At 54.2% G+C, this 20,616-nt stretch overlaps 7 protein-coding genes across 7 annotated transcripts; 4 read left to right on the top strand and 3 right to left on the bottom strand.

Annotated features, from left to right (window-relative positions):
* Positions 1–654: 654 nt before the first annotated feature.
* On the top strand, positions 655–1,371 carry C8Q71DRAFT_701738 (uncharacterized protein; the record flags this gene model as incomplete). Its single annotated transcript, XM_047920204.1, has 3 exons — positions 655–882; positions 942–1,139; positions 1,198–1,371. The coding sequence occupies 3 exons, from the start codon at positions 655–657 to the stop codon at positions 1,369–1,371; spliced, it is 600 nt and encodes a 199-aa protein (XP_047782195.1).
* Positions 1,372–1,793: 422 nt separating this feature from the next.
* C8Q71DRAFT_740899 (Aldehyde/histidinol dehydrogenase) lies at positions 1,794–4,199 on the top strand. Its single transcript, XM_047922788.1, has 15 exons — positions 1,794–2,003; positions 2,065–2,123; positions 2,178–2,354; positions 2,408–2,702; positions 2,761–2,833; positions 2,894–2,934; positions 3,003–3,065; positions 3,124–3,223; positions 3,280–3,334; positions 3,399–3,445; positions 3,506–3,522; positions 3,583–3,618; positions 3,679–3,833; positions 3,901–3,977; positions 4,043–4,199. Exons 1-15 carry the CDS (start codon positions 1,827–1,829, stop codon positions 4,096–4,098), a joined length of 1,428 nt encoding a protein of 475 aa, XP_047782194.1. The 5' UTR covers positions 1,794–1,826; the 3' UTR covers positions 4,099–4,199.
* Positions 4,200–4,563: 364 nt separating this feature from the next.
* On the bottom strand, positions 4,564–8,983 carry C8Q71DRAFT_420796 (uncharacterized protein). Its single transcript, XM_047918448.1, has 11 exons — positions 8,889–8,983; positions 8,700–8,839; positions 8,471–8,646; positions 8,335–8,417; positions 6,932–7,475; positions 6,789–6,883; positions 6,497–6,726; positions 6,304–6,447; positions 5,370–6,248; positions 5,243–5,315; positions 4,564–5,192 (listed from the first exon to the last, which is right to left on the bottom strand). Exons 1-11 carry the CDS (start codon positions 8,944–8,946, stop codon positions 4,630–4,632), a joined length of 2,985 nt encoding a protein of 994 aa, XP_047782193.1. The 5' UTR covers positions 8,947–8,983; the 3' UTR covers positions 4,564–4,629.
* A 203-nt stretch (positions 8,984–9,186) lies between these two features.
* C8Q71DRAFT_420716 (phosphatase 2C-like domain-containing protein) lies at positions 9,187–11,380 on the top strand. Its single transcript, XM_047918447.1, has 5 exons — positions 9,187–9,925; positions 9,991–10,111; positions 10,169–10,694; positions 10,745–11,132; positions 11,192–11,380. The coding sequence occupies exons 1-5, from the start codon at positions 9,232–9,234 to the stop codon at positions 11,242–11,244; spliced, it is 1,782 nt and encodes a 593-aa protein (XP_047782192.1). The 5' UTR covers positions 9,187–9,231; the 3' UTR covers positions 11,245–11,380.
* Positions 11,381–11,515: 135 nt separating this feature from the next.
* Positions 11,516–12,569, bottom strand: C8Q71DRAFT_702205 (20S proteasome subunit; the record flags this gene model as incomplete). The annotated part of the gene is made up of 5 exons (XM_047920235.1): positions 11,516–11,785; positions 11,840–12,014; positions 12,074–12,240; positions 12,302–12,455; positions 12,514–12,569. The coding sequence occupies 5 exons, from the start codon at positions 12,567–12,569 to the stop codon at positions 11,516–11,518; spliced, it is 822 nt and encodes a 273-aa protein (XP_047782191.1).
* A 134-nt stretch (positions 12,570–12,703) lies between these two features.
* C8Q71DRAFT_740884 (emp24/gp25L/p24 family/GOLD-domain-containing protein) lies at positions 12,704–14,142 on the top strand. The gene is made up of 6 exons (XM_047922787.1): positions 12,704–12,971; positions 13,030–13,041; positions 13,088–13,404; positions 13,471–13,521; positions 13,574–13,627; positions 13,682–14,142. The coding sequence occupies exons 1-6, from the start codon at positions 12,822–12,824 to the stop codon at positions 13,740–13,742; spliced, it is 645 nt and encodes a 214-aa protein (XP_047782190.1). The 5' UTR covers positions 12,704–12,821; the 3' UTR covers positions 13,743–14,142.
* Positions 14,143–14,858: 716 nt separating this feature from the next.
* On the bottom strand, positions 14,859–15,568 carry C8Q71DRAFT_854594 (uncharacterized protein; the record flags this gene model as incomplete). The annotated part of the gene is made up of 2 exons (XM_047927074.1): positions 14,859–15,353; positions 15,410–15,568. 2 exons carry the CDS (start codon positions 15,566–15,568, stop codon positions 14,859–14,861), a joined length of 654 nt encoding a protein of 217 aa, XP_047782189.1.
* Positions 15,569–20,616: the final 5,048 nt, after the last annotated feature.

Genomic DNA, 20,616 nt, shown 5'->3' with positions numbered 1-20,616 from the left:
AGTACGTGCGCTTTGGTGAGTACAAGTTCGCTTATGCCTCCAATATGATCGGTATGATTGGGCAACTTGTTGATTTCGCCTCGTTTGTGAACATCGCACATGTACAGAGGCTGTGCCCCCGAAATCGACCTCAAAGACTTTTCCGTTTACTCATCTGACTCTTATGAAGGCTGGGACTTCGAGTCAGCATAGTCCATGAGCTCACTGTACCACAGGGACCACGCCAAGGGAATTTGAAATCGATCGAACTTGAAGGGAAACACCACCAGTCGAACGGTGTCGGATGTATCGGTTGGAACGTTGAAAAACGCAGGTAAGTACACATAGTGTTTTCGAACTGATAGGCTAACCGCCTCCCCGGGGGTATGTACTTACTACATACGGGCAGCGTGTCCCGTAGCGGTGCACCTCGCGTACGCCGGCAGGTATGGCCGTTGAACGCTCCCAAGGCGGGCTTCGTACCGCCATGTATGGATGTTGCTGATCCCAGCGAACACAGGTATGTAGCCGGAGTGCATCGCAACTTTTTGGGGTCATTTTTGAGACATAAATACGACTCTTTCTCGACCTTGTCCCGCTATCGTCAACGATCTCCTTTCCTTTCGTATCAGCCATCTTATCTTCTTCGATTTCTCTTTGGAGGCTTTGGATATCATGTTCGCATTCACTCTCCTTGCTTTTGCTTCTGGCGCCTTTGCTATGCCCGCCGCCCTGTCCACCCGCCAAGACCCGTGTAACGCCCTCGGGGTGGGATCTACCAGCTCCCTCGCATACAACTTCAAACTGACAGTGATTGACCCATCTGTTACGTACGATCCGACGTACACCGGCGCCCCGCTCGCACTCGTCAGCGGCGATTCCGACGGCCTCTGGTGGCTGAAGGTCAGCACGCAGCGGATTTGTGTTGCATAGCGACTAGGGACTTACAAATTATCGTATAGGAAATTCACCAGACAGCCTCGGGAGTGTTTTCGGGTTGGACGCTCGAGGGTGGTGCGCTCATTCCTGAGCCACGCTCGCCCAACGGCGGGTTGGTTGGCAGCGATATGTCGGTCGCTGAGGGTTCCATTGTCGAGTTTGCGGTGACCAACAACGGTTCGGCCAACGCGGGCGCGGGACAGACACCCTACTGCGCTGTGGTGAGTGTAAATATTTGCTGGCAAAGCTTCAACTCGAGTTAACTTGAGTATGCCCCAGACCGATGCAGGCGGAAATGCTACGCTCACGGTCAATGGCGACGGCAACTCGTTCTCGGTGTGCCAGACCCCCTCCCTGGATTGGATTTTGGTATACAGCGCGTCGAGCGACAACAGTGGCGCATATACTCTGGGCAGCTGCACCAAGCAGCAAGTGTACCTTATTCGGGCTTGAGGGCGATTTCTACCGGACTTTCAGTGTCGGAAATTTTGTGATATGGACTTTTTCTAATTCTAGCACTGATGGGCAATCCCACATATGCCGTGTCCTTATGTTGTGTTCGTATTTTGATCGTGGTAAGTCGAACATCTTCCTGTTGTGTGTGATCATCGGCGCCGCACAGTGAGGCGTACAGCGTCCGATCTTCTGGAGGTGCTACTGGACGCAAGTGAAGAGCCAAGTTGATACGTTGTTCCACTATAACATCAGAATGTGCTGCACGTATTGTGTGCCTTGTAAGTACAGATTTACGTTGCGAAATTCATGTTGGCGGCGACGCCGAAGACTGAGTACTAGCGACATTATGTAATGTAATGATGATCTGAGATTGCGAATATACGAGTCGCCCGCTACTGCCATGATTCATCGACCGCCATCCGCTCGCCTACACGCGCTCATCCGCCACCGCCATGTCCTCGCCCACCTCTCAGACAACCATCAGCCCACACAACCAGCAGCCTCTTGTCACACGCACGTATCCATCTGAGGCCGAGCTGAACGATGTCATCGAACACTCCGAGGCCGCCCAGAAGCAATGGGCTCGTGTGCCCCTCAAGGAGAGGATCACTATTGCTGCGAAGTTCATGGTGCGCATGTCATACTGGTGAGGAAATATGCAATCTGCGACTCATGTGTGTCATACTATAGGACGAGTTCAAGGCCATGAGTGATGTAGTCACCAAGGAGCTCACTGCCCAGATGGGCCGGTATGTCTCGCAACATACGCCGAGCTTCTGACTCAGACCTTGCATGATCAACAGACCCATCGGCCAGAATCCTGGAGAAATTCGTGGCACGCTTGAGCGCGCCGCCTACATGCTTTCTATCGCCGAGTCCAGCCTTGCCGACGTCTCTCTAGTGAACACGGATAAGCCTGGCTTCAGGCGGTACATCAAGCGTGTACCCATGGGTGTCGTTCTCGTTATCGCTCCATGGAAGTGCGTCGCATCCTCTGCTCTCAGTTCTTCACGACCTTTGATATCTGCAATAGCTACCCCTACCTTACCTCCATCAACTCCGTCCTCCCTGCCCTCGTCGCCGGCAACTCCGTCATCCTCAAGCCCTCGCCCCAGACCCCGCTCACTGCCGAGCGCTTCGCGGAAGCCTGGACACGCGCCGGTCTCCCACAGGGCCTCCTACAGGTGGCGCACCTCTCGCCAGAGCTCACCGCGTTTGCGGTGACGCATCCGAAAGTCGACTTCGTTAGTTTCACGGGGAGCGTAGTTGGTGGGAAGGCGGTCGCGCAGGCTGCGGCGGGCGCGGGATTCAAAGGTGTTGGTCTTGAGGTACGTCTCATTTTTGGTCGACAAGAGACTTGTTGTTGAGGATTGGGTGGTGGTGTAGCTTGGCGGTAAGGATCCGGCGTACGTTCGCGCAGATGCGAAGCTCGACTACACTGTTGCTGAGCTGGTAGACGGTACGAGTATCCCCTTTCTTCGTGCATACGCCATACGACGAACCACTGCGCACTCAACAGGTGCGATGTTCAACTCTGGCCAGTCATGCTGTGCCATCGAGGTGCGCATACCTTAATCCGCAGTCTCCTGCGCTTCTAGTACACATCCTCACATGTATTCATGAAACAGCGGATCTATGTACATGCATCCATCCACGAACCATTTGTCGCCAAGTTCGTCGAGCTCGTCAAGGTGCGTTCCCCCTGCCCGTTCTTCCTTCCGATCCTATCTGCTCATTGCTCTCATCCAGCAATACAAGCTCGGCGACCCAACGCAGCCAGGGACGAACCTCGGCCCCGTTGTTAGCGTCGCGAGCGCGGAGAAGATTCGCAAACAGGTTGCGGACGCTGGTGCGTGTTCCTTTCGTCTGCCTGCGTGGGCTGCGGGTCCAATAGATTGTGTGTAGTGAAGGCGGGCGCGAAGGCGCTCATCCCGGAGGACCTGTTCGCTGCCGCTCAGCCGTGAGTGCATGCAATGGATACAGGATGTGGACTTGATGTGGACGCTAATCGTGTGGTTGGGCAGGGGCACGGCGTACGTAGCGCCGCAGGTTCTGGTTGATGTGGATCATAGTGCGTTTGTTCTGCTTGGTTCTCTAGTATTGTATGCTGAAGCTGGCCTTCATAATATAGCGATGGGCGTCATGATGGTTCGCCTTCCGTAATCGTGTTTTTCAAAGACCGGACACTTATCTTCACCATCCGCGCAGGAAGAGACCTTCGGCCCTGTCATCGGAATCATGAAGGTCCGTCCCATCCGTCCCATCCCGCTCAGAGGCCTTCTCTTGCTCACTGCCCACCTGTAGGTATCCTCTGACGAAGAGGCCATCAAGCTCATGAACGACTCCCCTTACGGGCTGACCGCCTCCGTCTGGACCGATGCCGAGTCCAACCCCGCCTCCGAGGCAGCGTTCCTCAAGATCGAGGAGGAGCTGTTCACGGGTACTGTTTTCCTGAACAGGTGCGTGTCCCTCAGACGCCCTGGGGTCTTCGCTTGCCGCCGAGTGGATGCTAACAACGCTCGAAAGGTGTGACTCTTTGGACCCGGCGCTGGCGTGGACGGGCGTGAAGAACAGCGGGAGGGGCGTTAGCTTGAGCAAGTTCGGTGAGTCGAATTGTGTGCGCGCGTGGTGCATATGGGTGCTGATTCACGGGCCGCATTGTACGTAGGTTATGACCAGCTCACAAGGGCGAAGAGCGTACATATGAAGATTAAGACGTCGTAAGCAGAGATAAAGCATGGGGAGAGGTAGTCAATGTGAGCAGACCAATAGCAATGTATCGACGTAGATATAAACTGTATCCAGATTGTTCTTGTGTTGCATTCTGTTCTCGTGGGAGGTATTCTGTCGACGCATTTGAGGGCCTGAAGTTGGGAAAGACACTTGCGAGATCAGGCGGCGGCTCATGCTAAGCTACATACTTATAGCATGCATCGCGAGCGCAATTCCTTATCGGGCGCGCATTCTGTACGAATGTCGCTCAGCTTTCTATTCAGGTTCACTTTATCGAGGTCAGACTCAGCACACACGTACCAATAGCGCACGTTCTGAGGGCTGTGCATTACTGTACGTGATTTCGGTACCTGTGTCAGTAGAGAAACGACCTCACCAGGCGTCGAAGTGAGTCCGACAAAATGGCGCGTCCTCTGATATCAGAGCCTGCAGCCGCGCTCGAGGTGCATATGCATATTGCAATCGAAATCATCAGAGCATTAGTATTGTGCATTGACCCACGTACAATTGAAGCGAGAGTCCCTATTTCTTTCGTGTCTTTCTCCGCGCTGCGAGCCCTACGAATGCAGCTTCATCGTCCGAATCATCATCCAATACCACAGGCGCTGATTTCTTCGATGCACCAGCCTTTCTAGCATTGCGAGTAGTACGGGTCTGCGTCCCCCGACGGCTCGAGCGTAGCGTAGATTCGTCGTCGTCATCCATGTCATCAGTTTCTCCGATTGGACTGAGACCGTCATCGTAGTCTGCCATAGTCTGTGATGTCGGTCCCGCGGCCTCTTCGTCAGACTCGATGAACAGCGGCTGCGTCTTCTGAGTTTTCCCCCGAGGCTGGGCGGAGCCACCGCGGCTCGGTGCTTTCCTTTGGGACTTTGCGGGCTGAGTGGGTGGCGGTGGCATGAGGTCGTCATCAGAGTCGTCGAGGACCACAGCCTTCGCTTTTGCTTTGCTGCTCTGAGTCCTTTGCGTCTGGGTCTGGGTCTTCTGTTTTCGTTTCTGGGTTGACTCTGGCTTGCGATCCTCCTGAGATTGTGATTGCATTTGCGACGTCAACTGTGACCGTGCCTGAGAACCTTTCCACAATTCTGTAGACCATTTAGCATTCAGACGTCACGTTAAATCAAAGTCAACATACGTGAGCCCATGTCATATTCATTGTCGTCCTCGGCGTAGAGCTCCACGGCGGGCCGCCTACTCGCAGCCGATTTCTGTGCACGAGGCATCAGTGAACGCAACTGATCGCTCCCGCATACACCACATACCTTCTTGAACTTCTTGAAATCCGGCCTGCCCGCCCAGTCCGTCCTGCCTTCGTCACCTCTCACCAAAGCCAGCCTTCGTGGCTTATCGGGCACCTGCATCTCCACGATCACCATAAAATTGCCCCGTAGATCCCTATCGTCCCCGAAATCGTCCAGCACCGCCCACGCGTCGCGCTCCTGCGCCTTCTCCAGCTCCGGCTTTGATATGCGCAGGTTGTTGAACTCGCGATCGAACGTGTCCTCCGTGCGCTTGCCCTTCTTCGTAGAGGCGACCGCCTTGAGGAACGCCTCGTCCGTGTCCGGCTTGCCTGGGGCTGCGCCGGACGTCTTCTCGGTCTTCTGGCTCTTCGACGGAGGCTTGGATGTGGCACGCGAAGGGGGCTTGGCGGCAGCTCCTGCCTGTGACGGCTGCACCGCGTCCATACCCTCAACCGCACGCCGCTTACTCGTTGGCCCAGAAGCATCCTCCATTGCCGCGTCCTCATCCGCGCCGCGGTTTTTCCTCTTCAGGCCCTGACTTTGGCTCCCGATGCTCGTCCCCGGACCAGGCGTGATGCCGCTCGTGCTCTCTTCCTCCTCCTCCGCCACCACCGCGAGCTGCGTCAGCCCCGCCCTCCGCGCCCGCGCCCCCACGCCAGACTGCGTCGCGACTACCTCGCTCTCCGTCACGCTCTCTGCCTGCGTCGTCATCTGCGTCTCCAGGCTGCCGGACTCCCCCACGCGCTCAGGGTCGCTCTGCTCGAACAGCGCCCGGAACTTCTTCAGCGGGGGCTCGTCCGCCTCGGCCGCAGGCGCCTCCGACGTCAGGTCGATGATGTCCGACTTCGCGGCCAGCGTCCCTGCGCGGCGCTTGAGACGGCTGCGCGCTGGTGTAGGCTCCTGACGTAACACTGAGGTTAGCAAGGACCGTCGGAGAGGCGACAGGTGGGCTTACCGGACCGATGCTGGGTGCGCGCGTCGGTTCGGGCGTTTGCCGTGCAGACTGTGAAGTCGGTGCGGGCGTGCCATCGCCGTCGAGGTCCATCGAGGTGTCATCGACAGCGGTGGTCCTCGAGCGGCCAGCTCTACGAATCAACCCCTGGCATTCTCATCAGCGCCGTAATGATCAGAATGCAAACAGTACACACCCTTTTCTTTGGCGGCTCTGCCGGCTCCTCTGCTGCAGGGGAAGGCTGGGACGGGGCAGGAGGCGGCGGTGACGGCGCGCGAGACGAGGCACCCGAGGCCGCGCGCCGGCGTAACCTACTCCGTGCCGGCTGGGACTCCTGAGACTCTGCTGCAGGTGTGTGAGTCGGTGGAGGTATGGAAGGCTCGTCTGGATGCGTATTAGGTACCACGTCTGGCAGCGGGGAGAGGGCTTCTGGCGCGGATCCGACAGAGTTAGTAAAGTTAGCGTGGAGATGTCACGTAACTGCGCACCTTCGTCGGATACCGAGTCTGAGTTGAGTAGCGAAGTGTCAGTCTCTACGACGGCTTCGAGGATCCTCTCGCGACTAATGAAGTTGACCTCGAAGCTGCGACGGCTCAGGCGAGTGATCCATCAAGAGTGGATAGGAACGCACCTGTTAGCCTCGTCGACAAGTTCCTGCCACCCATCCTTGCCGACAGCAGGCACTAGCGCATCCTCTTCGCCCACCAAGACCAATATCCTCCCCTTCGCTCTCCCCTTCGACAGCACCTTCCTCAAGCCCGCCCTACCGCCCTCTACTGCATAGCACTCGTACTCGCCCTCGCCGCGCTTCACCAACTCGCGCATCGCTTCCTGCACCTCCCTCCCCTTCTCTCCCACAAAGATGAACCGGCAGCCCCTGAACAGGCCCGCGCGGCCCTCGTTCGGCGCCCACTTCATGAACTGCTTGAGCGCGGGCGGAAGCGTCTGGGAGAACGGGGGACGGTACTTCTCAACGGGCGGCAGGAGGAAGGTCTGCTCGAGCGCGCACGGCTTGCCGGGTTCGGCGCGGCCGGCCTTGAGGAGGTCGGCGAGCCATTCGGGAGTGACGATGGTGGCGACAGAGAGCAGGGAGAGCGCGAGTTCGGGCGAGAGGGTTATGGTCGGAGAGACGTGGTGGGTGACGTCGGGGTGCGGCGTTGGGCGGATGCAAATGCCTGTGGGCGTGACGTGAGAACTTGCACGTAGCAATATGAGCCCTATTAATTGGGGGAGAGGCCTGAGTAATCCGGCCATTTGAGGAGGGGTATGCCTGATGCCGTCCGGACAAAATGGACGCTCGTGTGGCGGGAGGCCTGTGTCACAACGTTCGGACACGGTCCCTCCAGCCACGCGGGGCCTGATCCTGTCCGATGCCTCGAACCGCTGCACGCGCGAGGTCGGCGTCGTGACTCCCCTACAAGGTCCTGATGTCGAATGCCGAGCAATCATAGCGCGCTGCGCGCGACGAGGACGAGCGTTGGCATGGTCAATAATCACCCCGTCTGCGCGCCATTGAACATTCGCCATGGGCCGCATGGCTGACAAGGCCCGGATTCCAATCCAGACATCGAAGCACCCCTATGCACAGTCCGGACAGTCCGGACAGCGCCGCGCAGGACTCGTAGAGGCCTGGCGATCGAACATCTGCGTCCGGACAAGAATGCCCAAATCTCGGGTTGCCGGATCAGTATCGGACGGCGCTCGGATGACTAGACGACGGGATCATTGGGCAGCGAGAGTCAGGGTCAACGAGGTTGCGTGGCGAGCGAGGTACAACATAGGAATGCGAACGACCCGCGTCGTCGTCGCGCAACAAGGGTAGAACGGATAGTTCTACCTGATAATCAAGGTAAGCCTGTCCGGCAGAACTATGCATGTACTTCTGGACGGGATGCGCAGGACGTTTTGCGAGTTGTTCTTCGAAAGCAGCTTCATGATCACCATCCAATCGACGCACAGAAGGTGCCTGAGGAGCTCTGGACTGGGAAAGCGGGGTCCCCACCAGTGATAGGGGTTCTGTAGCAACGTACTTACCTAGCGGGGCGTACGTCGAGGGGTCCGGCAGAGGAGCGCCACGGGTGGGAGGTAATAGGCAGGCTACTGGAATCCACTGTACGCTGAGAACGAAGTGTCAGACGGTCAGGAGACATGGCAGGCGTCGCACACTCACGTTATATGGATGTCCAGAGCTGCCTGTACGATATCGGCGTCCTCCAGGTAGAGGATCTCGCCTGGGTTCAGTGCCGGATTGGGACCGACTTTGCGTATGACCTTGCGGGAGACGGCCTTCTTGCCTTCTGTGGCGGGGTAGACGACGGTCAGCTTGGGGTGTTGCGCAGGATTTGTCTGGGGAGTGAGTCAGCACGGGGTGGCCCGGAGCGGACAGCGTGAGGACTGACCGGGTCTACGTCGCGCTCGTAGACAACCTCGAAGATGAAATGGTCGCGGCGAGAGATCTTCTTCTGCTGGATGACGAGGTTTGCCGTGTCGTCCTTGCGGCCGAGGCTGTATTTGACGCCAGCCTTGAGAAGTTTCTGTTCTGGGGTGCAGTTCAGCAGCGGGTGGCTACACGTACGGCGGCCACTCACTCGTGGAGGTGGGGATCTTGTGCTCGTCGCAGTCGAACGGTCCAGCGAGGACCCACATCGGAGGCGGCGGCGACGGCGGTGGTCGTGCGCGTCGGTGGCAGATGCAAGAACGAAGCGCGTCGCTGGGTGACTGTGAGTGACTGGTGTGACGTAGCGCGAGCGTGACAGTGCTTGGGGGAGAATGGGGAGCATGTGATTGGGTCGGAGGGACACGGGACGGGGCCGGGGTACGGGCGGCAACCGCCGGGCACTGGCAGTGGGACGCCCGCGCCTGGCGGATACTTCATCTCCCCGCCTCCTCCTCCTCCTCGTCCCCCGCCTCGCCGCCCCCCACGGGCACGCGATGAAGCCCATCCACCCGCGCATCTACGCCGCCCTCCCCCGCCCCGTCGCCCCCGTCGCGGCGTCGTCGGCGTCGTCGCGCGTGCGCTCGAACTCCGCGTCCCGTTCGCTGTACACCGGCTCGCTGCCCTTCTTCGACTCCCCGCCCCCGCCCCCGCCCAGCTCGCGGCCATCCAACCCCAACCTCGTCGTCTCCCGCCTCGCCGCGGAGGTCAAGGCCGAGCTCGAGGGCCACACAGAGTCGCCCTACTCGCAGGAGATCGGCCATGCCCAGTCCCAGACGCACGGCACCGGCCCCCCTCCCTACTCCCTCGCCCTCACCTCCGGCCAGTCAGAGTTCTCCCACTCACCTCCCCACATCAAGCCCCTCTTCCCCTACTCCTCGTTTCCACCCGCCTTTGCCTACGCCCCCGCGCATTCTGCCGACATTAGGTCCGAGCCCGCCGCAAAGAGGCAGCGCACACGCTACCACCTCGACGTCGGGGCCTATGGCATCCCTAAGCGTTCTCACGGGGCGTCCATCGCTGGGCGAGACGGCAACGGCAGGTTCGCTTTCGAGGACGCTTTCCCGCCGTCCGACCGTACGGGCTCTCTCGGCCGAGCCGTCCAGGTGGGAGAGGATGCCTATTTCGTCCGCGACAACGCCATGGGCGTCGCAGACGGCGTCGGTGGCTGGTCCAAGCATCGCCGCACAGGTGCGTCGCCCTCCCTTCTGCCCGCCTTTGTCCGCAACCCGCCTCACCACTAACGCCGCACGCAGGTCACGCTGAGCCCTCGCCGAGCGCCCTCTTTGCACGCAGGCTCATGCACTACTGCTCCGAGGGGGTCGAGGCTGCCACCACCGCAGACTCCCACCCGCCGTCGGACGCGCCAGAGTCGGAGTACGTCCCGCCATTGCGTCACTTCCGCGATAAGCGATCTCATGATCGCTTGTCCAGACTAGCTGCACTTAGCATAGACTCAGACTCTGCTGATCTCATGGCAGAGTTAGAGGACTCGTTAGAGGACCTAGAGGACGGTCTAGATGTGCTCATGATTCTCGAGAAAGCATTCCAGAAGACCATGGAGGATCATGTCGGAGAGGCCCCGCATACACCCACCGAAAAGGCGTCCGACGCCACCGCAGACTCGTCACCGCGCAGCACAAGCAAGGCCGACGATGCACAGGCATCGTCACCTACTTCGTCACCCTCACCCGCACGACAGGCACGCTCGCCCTCGCCGAAGCGGCCCCTGGTAGAGGGGTCGTCCACCGCTCTCGTCGCTGTGCTCGAACACCCGCGGACACGCGCAAAGCAGGCCCGCCCCCTACAGCTTTTCGGCCCGAGCCCCCGGCCCTCGAGCCAGGGCCCCGCCGTCTCCGAGCGCGGCGCGATGCTGACCATCGCGCACCTCGGCGACTGCATGGGCATGCTCATCCGCGGCGAGGATATTGTTTGGCGCACCGAGGAGATGTGGTGGAACGTAAGTCTCCCGCGCCCACTATCTTGATGCCCCACTCAACAGGCTTGCAGTTTAACACCCCCGTGCAACTCGGCCCTGCCTCGCCCACGCGCCCGCGTGACGCGCAGGTGTTCCGGATTCCCGTGCAGGCGGACGATATCCTCATCCTCGCGAGCGACGGCCTTTCGGACAACCTCTGGGACGAGGATGTGCTCGACGAGGTCATCCGCTTCCGCCGCCCGTTCCTCGCCGACGGCTCTTGGTCCACACCCGCGCCCGCACAGGGCGTCCTCGGCCGGAGCACACTCGCGGCGATGCTCAGTGAGGCGCTGTGCTCGCGGGCACGCCGGGCCGCGGAGAGGAGAGAGGGCAAGGGCGTGTGTGACCCCGAGCTGGAGGTGCCGTTTGCGCGAAGAGCGCGTGAGTTGGGGAGGTCGTTCCATGGTGGCAAGCCAGATGGTGAGTCGTCGCTTGTTAAATGTGACTCTTTGGTTCTAGGTACTGATGGCGCCTCGCAGACATCTCGGTGCTCGTTGCGGTCGTCTCGCCGGCAGAGGCGAAACGGCCATGATAGGGCTTCCCCCTTTTCACTTTCTATTTAACCGGGCCGCTTGACGGACATTCCCTTCATTCCTTTATCTCACCTTTGCATCATTTTTTTCTTTGCATTATCTTATGGCATCTTGGCATACATACAGCATAAGTCTCGACCTTCGTGGTCTTGATCCTAGTCTCCCACATGCATCCCGTTGTACCATCGTACTATACGCCCCGCGCACAGGCGCACAGGAACCAATGGAATTCACTCTGTACCAGTAATCCTACACACCAGCGCGTGCTGCTCAGCTCGTATCCATCGCCTCAGGAGCAATGAACGTGATGTCCTCCTCAACGACCATCTGGCGGATGCTCTCGGACTTCCAGGCGGTAGTGCCGCGGCGGAAGCCGTAGCTGCGCTCCTTCTGGACGCGCTCGTTGGGCTTGACATAGTTGCGGAGCATCTCCGTGTGCGAGGCGGTGATCACGCATGCATCGACGTTCGAGCCCGAGCCGAGGTCGTTGAAGATACCGGCGGAGACGGCGGTCGTGACGAGGTCGAGTGCCTCCGCGCGCTGTGCAGTCGGTGAGCATCGCTGTGCTGTAGACGAGGAGGGTGGCGGACGCACCTCCATGTTTGGCCGCCAGCCGGCCTCGAAGACGGCCATGGCGGCGAGACTGCCGGAGCCCATGGTCACGTAGGGGAGCTTGTCTGTAGAGCCGTGTGGGTGGATGGTGAAGAGGTGCGGGCCCGTCGCGTCGACGCCGCCCAGGACGAGCGCTGCACCGACTTGCCCTTGGTGTCTGTCCCGGATTCTCGTGAGTCTCTTGGGAACAAACATTGCGATAAGCGGGAGACGCACCGGAAGAGATACTGTTTGAGCATCGTCATTGCGGTAACTACTCTGGGTTTGCGCCCGGTGGATAGCGCGTGCAGCTCCATGTTGGAGGAGATCATGGCGGTCGTGAACTCTGTGTCTGCTGCTGTACCTGCTCCACAGCACCGGATCGAGTCTGTAATGAAGTGGATCTGTGGAACGCACGGCCCAGTGAGCCTCGGGAGAACGCTAGGACGGGCAGAGCGGGCGCACCTTCTCGCAGTTCTTGTCCGCGACGATCGGGCCCTCCGTCGCCCTCGTATCCGCACCGAGCACGATGCCGTCCTTGAAGAGACACCCTACGATGGTTGTGCCTGTGCTCGTCGCCTTTGGGAGCGGGACGCCCCGCTCGGAGAGGAAGTTGTTTCTGTGCGTGCGTGCGCCGTGAATAGGCAGCTCGAGGCGGGAAGCGCAGCGCAGCTCACCGTATTTCGTTGGAAAAGTCGAACCCTGGCGAGCGGTAGGCGGATGCGGTGGCCATTGCGTGTCGTCGCGCGCCGTGCAGGGAGAGTAGCGGAGAGGGAGAGAGGGAAGGGAGAGATGCGCAGGTGCAGCCTGGACGCGCTCGACTTGGAGGTGACGCGTCTGTCGCGGTACGCGCGTGCGCCCTGCCCCCCGCCACCGCTCATCAGCCCTCGGACACCAGCCTGTAAGCTTACGTAATGCACTGAGTGTTGTGGCAGGACGTGTCCTCGCGACGTTGAGTACACTCGCGCGGTGCGCACTCCTGGCCATGGCCGTCCGACTCGCATCTTTATTCGCTTTCTTCGCTCTCCTCCAGTTCATTGGCACGGTACATGCATCGGCACTCACGACAGCCATTGGCGCGAACGAGCGGCTCTGCTTCTATGCGGACGTGGACAAGGCAGGAGAGAAGATCGGCGTAAGTGGTCGCCGTGCTCCGTACGGCCGTCAGTCGCTAAACGAACGACCCTATGTAGTTCTACTTTGCAGTAAGCAGTATCTACTACTCTCTGAATGGGGCCTCACCGCGAACAGGTGCAAGCTGGCGGATCGTTCGACATCGACTACGAGGTGAAAGACCCAAACGAGAAGGTCCTTCTCGACGGCGTGCGCGAGCGGCAGGGCGACTACGTTCTCACCGCAAACCACGTCGGCGAGTACTCTTTCTGCTTCGAGAACGACATGTCCACCCTCACCGAGAAGCTCATCGACTTCGACATCATGGTCGAGAGCGAGCCCCGCCGCGAACCCCCTGCGAAGCCCGGCCAGATCTCGGAGCATACGAGCGCGCTGGAGGAGAGCATATTCAAGCTGAACGGGATGTTGCAGAATATCAAGAGGACGCAGAAGTAGTGAGTGTCTAGTTGCAGAGGTGTCGGATATGGACGGCGGCGTCCTGATACCATGCGCCCTTCTAGCTTCCACACACGAGAAAACCGAGGATTCGACACAGTCCGCTCAACACAACAGTACGTCCGTCTCATCTCTTTTCGCGCGCGTGCACTGAAAATCTCGCCTTAGCCGACTATTCTGGTACGCAGTTCTCGAATGTCTGGGGATCATTGGGATGGCTGTGTACGGTCTCACATACTCTGTACCTATTGTCTCAGTCACTCACATTCCCTATAGGCTGCAAGTATATGTTTTGCAAACATTCTTCACGAAAACGGGCCGGCGCTACAAGGTCTGAGACATGACTCACACAGCTTTCTCTGTAGCGCGATGTGTTGCTGTTGCTGGACTGTACGTTACGGCTTCTCTACACAGACGGACTGGGTCTCAGGTGCATTGATGCAAGTGAGGCTCTGGAATATGTTTATTGGCAGTTTCCTTACGGTGCGTGTGTCCGAGATTGTCCATATGATCTGGCAATATGGCTGGCATGAACCCTTAGACTTGCTCCTGAATCCTTCATGTCTGTCACTGACAAGGTTTGTTGTGATTAGGGAATATGTGAGTACTTGCAAATATGTGGTAAATACCAGCTGCAGCATGCCCATGACCAGATGTGGAAAATCACACTACATTACACTGTATAATCACTATTTGTTCACCTAATCTCAGGGTCCTAAAACCAGTTATCCCAGGGGTTTCCCCCAAAATGCTGATGGTGCACCCTAGGCTATATACTAGGGGCAAAATTGAGGCCCAAAAGGCTGAATTTGGTGTTGTGGGGATTATGTCAGCTAAAAGATGACAAGGAGAACATGATAGGATGGCTGGCCCAACTGTGGCATGCATTACAGTGTACCAGCATTCCTTTTCACACTGGCCTGATCTTGATGGTCCTGCAAGAGATTTGATTAGGATATTTGTCTAGTACAGTAGTATTTGGTAATTGAATTTCGAGAGGATTGCACGAGGTCTTCACGAGGTCTTCATATGTTATTACAATAACACTCAAAGTGAAGCCCAAAAGTGGCAGTATAACTTTTGTCAGGCTTCACAAAGCAGAAGTAGCCAGCAGAATCAATGATTCTTAGTATATTCTACACACAAAACACCTACAAAACACCTAGTAACTTCATCAGTAGCTAAAAAGTGAGACAATCCATAGATATTTGAGTCCCATTGTTGGGAGCCTCAAAGTGTGACAGACATCAAGCATGGTGAGCTAAGTGCTGTAGTCATGCCCAAGGAGTCACATCTGAGTGGTGGCACCCTTGACTTGGCTTGATGCTCTGTGTTGATACGCTCCCAGCCAAACTACACCCCGATTCGTGGGGTATCGAGCTCACACGCGTGCTTCAATGACTTAGGAGTTGCTCAACATTGGCCAGCATTCTACGACTACAACAAGCAGTCTCTAGCAAAAGTCCCATACAACGTAGTGTCTGGTGCTATGACCACGACCTCTGGACCCTCCCCTACTACCGACCACATCTCGAACAGGCTCGCTGAAGTTAATACCTCTATCGCGCCCTCCCAGTCCTGCGATGCTCGTAGAGAGCGACCCGAGGGTCCTACGAACCTCCTGCTGGTCCTCACTCAGGCGGTGGACAGTGTTAGCCAAGCGATCGAAGGTGTCGGGCAAGCGACAATACTCCGGCAAAGCCAGCGGGTTGAGCTGATAAGAGACTGGAGCCAGAGGCTCGTCAAGAGCCTGTCGATGCAGGACGGACTCCTCGGACCAGGCAATGGTCAGATAGAGTGTGCCCACTGGGTCGTGAGGCAGCTTGTGGCGCTGGAAGACCTCGTTGATGTAGATCATGACTTTGATGACGTCGTTGAAGGAGTACGGCGATGGGACAGTGTTTGGGTTGTCGGTGATTGCCTTGCAGTAGGACTCGAAGAGAGCATGCTGGAGAAGCCAGGTGAGAACCTATCTCTGGCCAACGTGGACAACAGAAGGCCTACGAGCATCCAACAAACACAGTTGGCCCACGACAGCCATTCGCTCCGAGTTACTGGCAGCAGACAGGGTTCTATGTTGGCCTCAGCCTTGATGACTTCTATCAAGCAGTAGTAGCGGGCAATGTAGGCTTCTGTGATGGGTTTGACGTGCAGGTTGGGCATGGTGGTGTAGGAGAAGGATTGGCATGACAGTCTCTGTTGTATTGTTGCAGTGCTATGGCTAGCGAAGCACCGGTCGGTCGGTTAACCGGAGCCAATCACATTCAGCAGACCCGCTACGGGCCCTGGAGTCTTACACCATTCTGGTGAACCTGGTGAGTGCTTGTCGGGCTGGTCAATGGCCGGTGCACTTGCCTCTACAATTGGATGGTGGTCGCATCGTTCGACTTTGATTATTTTATACTTGCTGGGGAGTGGGCCATGTCTGGCATAATGATCCCTTCAGTTTGAAATCTCAGAGCGAGCAGGCAACATGTCTAGTACTGTCACATCTGTAATACTACCCCCTCAGCTCCAGACATTCAATCTTACATATCTCCCACTCTGGATTCTGACTTGTGCATGCCTTGATAACCCCACTATTCTTCTTCATGACCTTCACAATGATTGAACTTACATATCCAGGCTTCCCTACAGACATGGTACCATCTACGTACCAACAACTATTGAGCTCATCATCCACCATTTACTCTACATGGGTCCACAGAATTGTGAGTTCAAGTGCCTTGCCTATGGCTAGAACATTGCTTTGGTAATCATTTCTCACTCCTCACCACTTATATGTTCTCTAACCTCTGTTTTGATTATTGCACAATTTTGGTCCTCAGTCCATTTTATAATCTGTGCCTGTGATGCTGTTGGGTGCATGGTAGCTGACAAGTATTATTCAAAATGAATTACATGATTGTAATGAATGCACAAGTGAGTCAGTCATATATCTAGCAGCATTCATTGCAAGTAGTCACTCCATTTCAGCAGATGCTATTGCTGATTGGTGTCATGAACAGTTATGATGGTGTCACATGTAAAATCACATTTTAGAGGGTGCATAGGCATGCCAATGTGGTGTCAGAACAGTCAAGTTGCATATGTATGCCCCTTGGGCTCAGGCATATGGTTTCATTATTTAAATGTGTGCCTGACATATCTAGAGCACAGGGAGGTTGCCTTATGATGTGTTTATCAGTCACTGATTGCTACAGTACAATCAGCAAATTGATGGCTTTCATATATGTATGTTACGATCAACCATTGATGATCAAACAGATGTCATAAGAGAACTGCCAAGTGTGAGTGATGATGTCAATGAACATATTTTCTTACATTCTTTGCCCTGTTTGAGTTCCCGTCTGTCATATCTCTGCTTCAATTTTAGACATCTGATTACATAGTTCATCACCCTGTCAATAGGGACATGAATCTGTTGGAGTCTGGGTTATAGTTAGTATAATACGTACATTGTAGTAACCAGTTACTTGAAGTCAGAGCAATAGAGATGAGAATGAATCCTTCATTACAGATGATTAGTAAACAAAGTTGAGAGTTTGTTATGAAGATTACCAAAGTATACAATACTCAGTAAGCAAGAAGGAAGTGTTGGTAATAGCTAAGTCCAGTTGAGCAATCACCAAAATGTCGGTAATGAAGTATTGCTGACGATGAGCAATGTTAGAACATTGATCAGTTAGGATGAACCTTCTCCGATGAACCCGACTCTTGAAGTCAGTTGAAGTTACGTAGACCTTACTAGTAGCGCGAAGACTGTACTAAGTAAGGTCTCACAGTCACAGGTCTTAGAGCACGTCAGTAAGAACTCAGTGAAAGTGGTTGAGTGGCTAGTGTGGCTAATTTAGCACTCGGGGCAAAGCATGTCTTCATGCGGCACACAAGGTGAATTTCAGTAAAGAGTAGAGATGTATTACTGCAGTCTTTTGTCTCATCAGTTATATACATTTTCGAGGCATCAAACTTGCACACTACAAGCAGTCCAAGGCTATCCTATGTACCTTACTTGAGATGTGTCTGAACCCACAGAACAAGTCCTCACCGTGCCAAGTCCAAAGTATCAGTGCAGCCTTTCCTCGGTGATCCTTTGGTGTTCCCACTGATCAGGAAAACCCTGATTTACTGAAACAGTCTTCAGCTAACATATCTTCACGCCGGCCAGCATTTGTGACCATTGGTGATCTCCTCACTACATCAGTGACTGGCTCTGACTATCAATGGCCAACTGAAGTAACGCAAAGTGCCAGTTGCATACACTAATGTAGACTCTATATCAACTCGGTCAAGTCATTCAACAGCAAGGCAAAGACTCCTGCGGCGTCCAAGACTGCAGCTGGATCATCGAAGGATGCAGCGAACGCAGAGAGTGGACCGTCACGTCCGTCGCGATCGAAGTCCGGCGCGAAGAAGGCCCAGGAGAGTTCGGGGGAGCAAACTTCCAGCAGCGAGCGTGAGGTCGATGAACTTGAAACTGCAGGCGGCAATGAGTGGTAAGTCAGTCAGTGTCCAGTGGTTTCTTTGTATCTCACTGCGAGAGGTACATCACCAAGATGTTGTAGTTGTCCTGTCGCATCAAGGCCGTGAACATCATCAACTTTGTCTGTTTCGCGTGGCAGGAGCAGTAGAATCAGCCCATTTCCAAGGCGAGTGTTTCTATGCCCATACCACCTCTATCTACACTTACTCATACAACAATCCTGCAGCTACTATATCTATCATCCTCTGTACTACTACACATCAGACGTGCGTGCCTGCTACGTATCCCACTCCCCCTCTACTACTATTTGCCTGTCTCAGCCGTGGTCGTCATCCCGGCGCCGTCTGACCTCGAGTCTATGCCTATCTGTTGATCGTGCTATACCAGTAGTTATGTGTCTGTATATGTTGTACAACAACCCGCACTGCTAATATTTATGATGTGATCTGGTACATGTGCATAAGTGGACATCAGCACACTTAATTCTGTACATAACTGTACTTCAGCACGCCTACTGAAGTACATATTGTAGGTGAAATAAGGGCAACTAAAGACCAAAATGACAACACAATTAAGACTGAATAAGACACAAGATGTCTTCATTGCGTACATTAGTGCTCTTATGCATAATATTAAAGACACAATAAGATGGGGACTTGTCTTAAGTGCCACGTTTTGGTCTTATGTAACATTTGATGTCTTTTGTGTCCTATACGTTCCTAAGATGTCTTGTAGATGACCTCTGATGAGACCTTATGTAGGCACGGTTTTTCCTGATGCAATACTGATGGTCAATGGTCTTCAGAGACTCGGTCCTTCCATCTGTCGGTATTGAAGTCCTAATTGGGGTTTCAGCAATTCCCGTGGTAAGAGGTTGTGAAAACCCTGATAATGCTTGGTGATGTGGTTACCAAAATGAAGTCTACCATTATAACCCAGTAATTGATTTGTATAATCATCATTCACCAAGCATACAACAGCAATTATATCAGTATGGAAGGATCTTATGATAACTTGAATGAGGAGGAACACAGTAGAAATTGGGAAATAGTCACACCAATAGTCCAGATAGTATATGCATTGTTAAGTGCTTCAAAGCATTGAAATGTCAGTGTCCAAATATCTTGGTAATAGTAAAATGAAAGCATACAATGATGACAAGTGAATTTCTGACAGAAAAGATAGACAAATGTAGAATACACATTAAAAACATCCAGCAGATGTAGCCACTTGCTAATGAAAAAACAATGTGGTTTCCTTCCATGAGCTCCAAGGCCATCTGCCTCAGGAACATGTATTTGTGACTTCCCCTATTGAGCCAGTGTTCTCATTGAATCTCTACCCATTAATTTCTTTTTGATTTTGAGTGATGGCATGCACATTGGCATAAAGTACACAATGCTGAGTGACCCTTTATGTGGTGATGTAGGCATAGGTTGGACCAAATAGGAATGTGGAGATGTATTCTGGTGGTAGTACCTATATAGTATTGATCGAACATGTAAGTATGCTTCATTTTGCCTGGTACAACAAATACCTGCTGGAATCCCTGTAGTGAAGTCAGTGAGCACTCAATGGTTTTCATTGGATGTGACATAGAGGTGTTGCCACAACAATAATGTGGGCAGCATGAAGTTGTTGACAAGTTTCAACTTGTCAATATTGGTACAGCACTATATAGCCATTGTCAGTCATTTCAACCAATATTTTATCAGAAATCACATGAGCAGCATTGTAGTAGCCATCTTTAATATTGCGCTGCAAACACAAATGCAGTCAGATGACTTGCACAGAAGCTATCACTGTTGTGAAGCAACACCACAACAATTGTCAAGCATGCCCTAATTTTGCAATGATTATTGAGCTCAGATCAACTAGCAAACCACCAACTCACAGGGAAATCCTTCTGCCCTGTATAGTAGCCAGATATTCTGATGGAATGTCTGTGAGTATGTTATATGGTTATATGAATCAGATAAGTGTGAAAGAAACCAAATTTAGTTGGAATTCTCTGTGCTTGGTGTGCAAATGGGGCCCTCAGCAGTGAGCTACATGGTTGAGTGATACCCAAGATCACATCTATGATATGACACATACCATTGTGGACTTTTGGGGTATTTGTTGATTTTATCAAGGCCATGGAAGAGTAGCAACACTCAAAAGGGCAATTTTGACCAAAAGTAGCAGTACACTAAGGGAAAGCCATCACTGTCCTGCATAGCTACTGTCTAAGGAATCTTATGAACTGTATGTCTGATGAAAGATGCCCTGGATCCAATCTCCCAGTTTTGCATCTTTATTCAGTAGTCTAGCAATGATACAACTTCCCTGTCCAGTGGGTCTAAGAATGTGGATATGCTGTGTTATTTATTTGAATCATGTGCATGAAGTAAAAAAAAACCATGACAACTTGCGCATTTTTTGTTTTGCATATTGTGGCATGAGTACTGGACACTACAGCAAACTGATACCCATTATAGAGTCTATAGTATGAGGACTACTAGCCTGAATATTTCGAGGTTTTTTGGATTCAATCAACCTTGTGGCTGGGCTGAGAATGGTGAATCCTGTTAAGGACCATTCACTTTGCAGCAGTTTGCAACAGAGTCTGGGAGACTACACTGCAAGATGACTTGTTGACAGGTCAAAAATTTGACCTGTCAACGAGTAAACCTTGTGTGGCACAAGCACTTATTGAGCACTTTTTGCAAAATGTAGCCTGAATCAT

The sequence above is a fragment of the Rhodofomes roseus genome (assembly GCF_022264815.1).
Source record: "Rhodofomes roseus strain CIRM-BRFM 1785 chromosome Unknown C8Q71scaffold_4, whole genome shotgun sequence".
NCBI lineage: Eukaryota > Fungi > Basidiomycota > Agaricomycetes > Polyporales > Fomitopsidaceae > Rhodofomes > Rhodofomes roseus.
Note: the sequence above shows the minus strand (reverse complement) of the source record. Positions and strands in the feature narration are given on the sequence as shown.